This window comes from Diadema antillarum, unplaced genomic scaffold (assembly GCF_040938485.1).
Source record: "Diadema antillarum isolate AM-2024a unplaced genomic scaffold, OU_Dant_1.0 seq00000833_RagTag, whole genome shotgun sequence".
NCBI classification, from domain to species: domain Eukaryota; kingdom Metazoa; phylum Echinodermata; class Echinoidea; order Diadematoida; family Diadematidae; genus Diadema; species Diadema antillarum.
In genome coordinates, this window is record NW_027271709.1 from 201,092 (window position 1) to 207,281 (window position 6,190).

The 6,190-nt window shown below is 39.7% G+C and overlaps 1 protein-coding gene across 1 annotated transcript; it reads left to right on the forward strand.

The window, feature by feature from the left end:
- The first annotated feature begins 4,043 nt into the window (after positions 1-4,043).
- On the forward strand, positions 4,044-5,902 carry LOC139740084 (E3 ubiquitin-protein ligase TRIM45-like). Its single transcript, XM_071650674.1, has one exon. It carries the CDS (start codon positions 4,052-4,054, stop codon positions 5,900-5,902), a length of 1,851 nt encoding a protein of 616 aa, XP_071506775.1. The 5' UTR covers positions 4,044-4,051.
- The last annotated feature ends 288 nt before the right edge of the window (positions 5,903-6,190 follow it).

Genomic DNA, 6,190 nt, shown 5'->3' on the forward strand with positions numbered 1-6,190 from the left:
AGACGCATTCCATCACAAGCAGGTTAGTTTTGAAATCCGTCCGACCAGGAGCAGACGTATACCCTTGGGTGTATGTTTTGCTTCAGAAACGGATTTTTAATCTAACATCACATCGCATCCTGGTCGCTGATGAAGAATGCGATGACTAACCTGTTTGGTGTCTTGTTTCTAAAACATGCGCTTAATTTCCTCGCCAGGATAAAGCGTTTTAATGCCATTTTAGGTTTTAATCTCATATATATATATATATATATATATATATATTATATATATATATATATATATATATATATATATATATATAAGTAACAAAGCTGCAACAAAGTTCATGCTGTATTCACCAACGGTTTATTTCTTCACACAAATTTTCGAGCGTCTCGCCGCCCTTTCTCAAGTGTCAACACTTGAGAAAGGGCGGCGAGACGCTCGAAAATTTGTGTGAAGAAATAAACCGTTGGTGAATACAGCATGAACTTTGTTGCAGCTTTGTTACTTATCTTTTTATCTTGCCAACACGTGGACTACCTTATCAACATATATGTATATATATATATATATATATATATATATATATATATATATTGTAGGCCTAATGCGTTCGTGAACGTGTGTGAGTGTGTATGAATGACTGTTTTCAATACAATGATTGGGTAAAAGTGAATCTTTTTGACATCCTCTGTCTTTGACCACATACAATACATAAAACTGATTATTTAACTCAAACCAGCAGTCTGATCGGCTGGAAATAGGTCTTTTTATGTTGTATGTCTGATTGTAGGGAGAAGATAATATACCGATGTGATGAGCTCAGGTCATTTCCTCTAAATAATTATTTCCTTTAGGACAATTCTGTATGTAGGCCTATATCATAACTTACAAGTTAATGGCGATCGACTCGGCACATATTTGCTGTAATTTTGTTTCAAAAATTCACTCTGGGAAATATCCCAAATCACGTGATAAGAATAAAAATATGGGCCTAATTGTTAAGTAATTCACACGAGGAGGACGAGAAAGCTTACTATGAAACCAAGTTACATCTCAACACAGCACACAATCTTTACTCTTTGTTATGGTTTGATAAGTCTTAGTTAACTAAAGAAATCAGAAAATCACGAAATTATTCGTCTCAGCTCAATTAATGTCCCATAAACAGCTCACTGTATACTATGTAAAATTTCATTATGCGCTGTGTGATTTCGGATATAGACAGTGCTGGCGGTGTGGGGAAAACCCGCTCCTATCACTGTCTTTATATAAGAGGTCAGAATGAAAAGGTCATGAAGAATGCAGACATTCTACTGAAAGCCGCTTGAATCGACCGACCATGTTCTGAGTGATACGTAATACATATCTCTGTCATTAAACTATCTCTTAATATCTTAATACTGTTTTGACAGTAAGACCACAGTCGATCTAATTTATGTTCGTACCTTCCAAAGGATTAAACAGACAACAGAATGTGAGAATGAAAAAATGTACTTTGGAGTCCGATAGAAATCAGCAATATTGAACCCGGAAGTACAGCATACTTGGTAAGCATATGAAACTGTATATGTATTCACATTCGTGTGTTCCTAAATGTTGTACCTGACACGTAGTTGTACAGAAAATGAATGATCACTAGATAATACTTATGATTATTCCTTCTTTGTTTAACATTTCTATTACAATGTTGCTGGTTTTGTCTTACATTTTTAACCCCAGTAGCTATGTATATATTTGTAATTCTTTGCCGAACAGAAAATCTGGCATAACCCATTTACAGTAATGCTGTTTGAATAAAGATATTAATCATTAATCGTCAGAGATAGTTGGGAGATCATAAAATTATGTGTAAAACTTATCATAGGTAAAACCTCTTTAGGACTTGCCTTGTTACTGTATTAAGAGTGGCCTGCACAATCACTTTCTGTTCCTAGCTTTATACAAGAGAGTGGTATCAAATGTCTTTTGCAGAACTTCTGGAACTTGATCAAGGTGTCTGCATGCCAGATAAAAGACAAAATTACTCACAGAGTGAGTCACGAGACCGACACCCACGAGTTATACAGCCCATTAGTCATACAGCTCACAAGTTATACAACCCATGAGTTATACAGCTCACGAGTCATACAGCCCATTAGTTCGACACGTAAGCTAACAAGGCCCACGAGACCGACACATTAAGCCCCGGGTTTTATCTGTGGAACTCGTGGGCAGTTTTTACCTATACAGTGTCGAACTCATTGGCTTTATTTGCCTGGTGTCAAACTCATGTGCTGTATGACTTGTGAGCTGTATGACTCATGGTCACGTTTTGAATGTCGAACTCGTGGGCTGTATGGCTCGTGGGTGTCGGTCTAGTGGGATGACCCCGTTTCTTGTACTCTGAAGGTCATTGGTCCATTAAATAATACTTCTCTTCCCTTGCGTCAAATTTATTTGGGCGCATCTTAGTCCCTCCAAACTTGTTAACATGACAACAAAATGTCAGGAACAAGTAGCAAAGCTGGCATTAAATTGTACAGGTACACAACATAGAGTCACAGCAAGATAGTGTATTTTGATATGCTTGCAGTTGGCAAAATGTTGATCGAGTTTTATTTTATGACGATGTTGGTCTCCTCTCCCTTTGTTCTCTTTTTTTTTTTTGGGGGGGGGAAGAACACGCGTTACTTTAAGTACTCCTTATATCCAATGGTGTGATTGTTTTACTCCTCAAAGAATTACTTGTGGAGAATTAATGACCTGAGAACAAAAAACTGCCCTCTTCTTCAGAAAGAGAAGCAAGGAGGGACGTTGGAAGAAAGAGCCGAACAGCTAGATGTTCTGCCCCTAAGTGTATTCTTTTTCTTGTTTGTGTGTTGTTCTTTTTTCGGGGGGGGGGGGGGGGGCTCTCACCAAAATTAAGATAAATATTTTAATCAACAATGCAAGGATGGTACCCAGAGCATTCCTTTTCAGTTCTGACAAGATGAAACTCAATGTTCGTATAAAAATTGGGAATTTGGCTGGAAAAGGTTAAAGGAATCCACTCATAGCAATTCAAATCTTCCCCAAAGTCTGAAAGATAATTTCTCTGGGCGCTAGATTCATTGCATGTCAACATAAACCTAAATGGACATCGAATCCACAGTGACTGTACATCACAACTGGCTGCCATCAGGCAAACAATATGGTTGAGGGTCCTTCCACTTTACTCATTTACTTTATTCAGCACTTCCTTTCAATATTGTTGACAGAAATATAACATTCCTATGTGCCTAACTCTGCTCTTGACGTAATATGAGGTAAATGAATAAAGTTTTCAAAGGACTTCCAAGACAAACGAAAATCTTATCTTCACACAAATCAAAACTGTCTCTCAAGAATACATAGATATATCGTATGAATTGAAGGAAATCCTGTTACATTACTCACATGCAACAAGCCAAATTAATTCGTGTTTCTAGATAAGTTTCTCACATTTCGCTCAGATTTTCATTGATTTTTTTGTTTACATAACAACTTCTATTTACGATATCGCTGGAGGATATCTTCCTTCTATCAACATGCTGTAGAAGTTCACGATTAATGATTTTGCTACAACATGTATTTCCCATAGGCGCTTGCCCGAGTATACATGGGACTCGTCCTCAACGGGTTAAAGGTGTCATCCCTCTATTATCTGCTCGAATAGCCCCATCATTTGGTGAATACATCGTATGCAATTCTTTGTTTTACTAGTACCCCTTTAGAGTATTTACAAGTAAAATCTGATTTTATTCTAGCAACTCGCTACTAGCAGCATCCTGTGACAGGATCACTCGACAGCTTATGATCTCCTCCACCATAAATCAGTTTTATTGAGCATACTTAGTAAAACATGGTACACATTACTAGTCAACAAACATCCGTTAAATTGTGCCTCATTTCTTTGTTCGATTTAAAAATGCCAATTCTAACGTCATGCTTTGTATGAACTTCCCCATTTCTCATATTGGGTAAATGCTAATTTCATATTTCTGCTGATACTTGCATATGTGTTTACCGCTATATGTTTCTTTTGCTACTCAGACGGAAAGATACCATGGCAACGTTTCATCAAATCAGCAGCCAGAATCTGGAGTGTCCTATCTGTCTGACACTGTTCAACCAACCTAAATTACTGACATGTTCACACACTTTCTGCAAAGGATGCCTGGAACGAGTCTCCCAAACTCAGCCAAGCCAAGAAACCATAACATGCCCTGTATGCAGGAAAGGAACTCCCGTACCCAGTGGAGATGTGAGTAAGTTACAAACAAACGTACCCCTGAATTCTCTCGTGGACGAAGTGAAAACCAAGAATCCAACATGTACAGTTTGTGAGATGGACGAAAAGCCACCAGCTGTGTCCTACTGTCAGGACTGTGCGAAAAATATGTGTAAATCGTGTGAGAGAGTCCACTTTGCCTGGAAACCGTTCTCTAACCACAAAGTGGTGCCCGTGAGCGAGGTCCTCTCGGGAAAAGTTCCGCTTAGGAGGCGACTGAAATGTAAGAAACATCCCAGTGCCGATGAAGACTGTTACTGTATACATTGCCGGGAGAATATTTGCAGTACGTGTGGGATGCTAGAGCACATGCAAGCAGGCCACCAGCTCGAAAGGGCAGCCGTCCATGAGGAGAATGTAATGAAAAATATCAAGGAGTTACAAGAATGGGCAAAATTAAAGAAAACAACCATTGAAAATCATATCGATTGCATAGAGACACAACGCAATGAAATAACAACTATGCTGAGAAAGCTCAATGATGACATCGACAAGACGTACGAGGAATACATACAGCTGTTGTCAGACAGAAGAGAGGCGTTGAAATGCCAAGTGCAACGTTTGTCTGAAAACTTCGAGAAGGAATTACAAAATATGAAGGAAGAGAGTCGCCAAACGGTCAGTCACATGAACGCTATGAAAGAGCTGGTAACAAACGGTATGAAGGTACCACTAGAGAAAGACGCATTGTTTGCACACGACACGCTGTGCGAGAACTTGAAGAGCTTTCTGGGACGAGGTGATCCTGACGACCAACTACCAAGAAGTGTGACAGAACGGGCTAAGAAGATTTCATTCCGTAGTTATGCGAAGGTCAATGAACTTTGTCTTGGAGAGTTGGAAGGTTGCACGTGGAATGTCAAAGCAGACGTAGAGCTACCTATCAAAGACGGCATGAACTGTATGACTAGTGCACCAGACGGTAAGATGGCGGTGGGATCGTATAAAGACGGAATCCATCTCTACTCCCCTGATGGCGAGTTACAGCAAACCGTGCAGAAGGATGTCGGTGTAAGTAAGATTGGATTCCTGGCTGATGGTCGAAGTGTTGTACGTGATGGAAACAAGATGTCACTGTACACCCCACAGTGGGAGAAGCTCGACGTCACGTTTGAGACGATGAGTTTGAATGAAGGAGGGTGGTCGGGTGGTCTCACAGTGGATAAAGGTGATAATATCTACGTGGGTTACACGAAGTTAAGAAAAATCCAAGTATTTACTCAACAGGGTGGTGAGGCAATTAAGGAAATGATGTGTGATGGATATTCACCTTGGCAATTGTATTCTTTTCACACCTTGGGGAAACTGATACTGGAAGATGTAAATGTATCAGCTATTGTTTGCCTTGATGGAAAGGGGAAGAAGGAAAATGTCTTGAAGAAGGAGGGTATGTTAGCCTTACCAGCTGTTTGTCGAGATGATTCGGTCATTGTAGCCTGGGTGAAGCACGAAGAAGGTCTCGTCAGTATCGATCGATACGCGAGAGATTTGAAGCACGTGCACAACATCGTCACTGATTTCAAAATACAAAAACCGGAAAGACATTGGTACTATCTACAAGAGTTTGAAAGTGGTGAGATAGCTTTCTGCACTCCAGATAGACTCTACATATTTGATGCGATATAATGTGAAATGTAATAGGCCTGTAGATTTTGTCATACAGTAGCATGTATGTTGAACTAGAAATGTCGCTACACGGCGACTGGAGTGCCTCCGCCATATACAGCATGGTTCTCTTATTAGGTCTATATTATCTTGACAATGTGAGACGACAATTACAAATGATTGGTAAAAATTGAAATGACCTGTTTGAAAGTTTGGCACAACGACAAACGCAGGCCCGTAGCCAGGATTTTTCAAAGGGGGTGCGGTCACTAAAAAAACGGACCTTCGGTACCAATACCAATGATGACA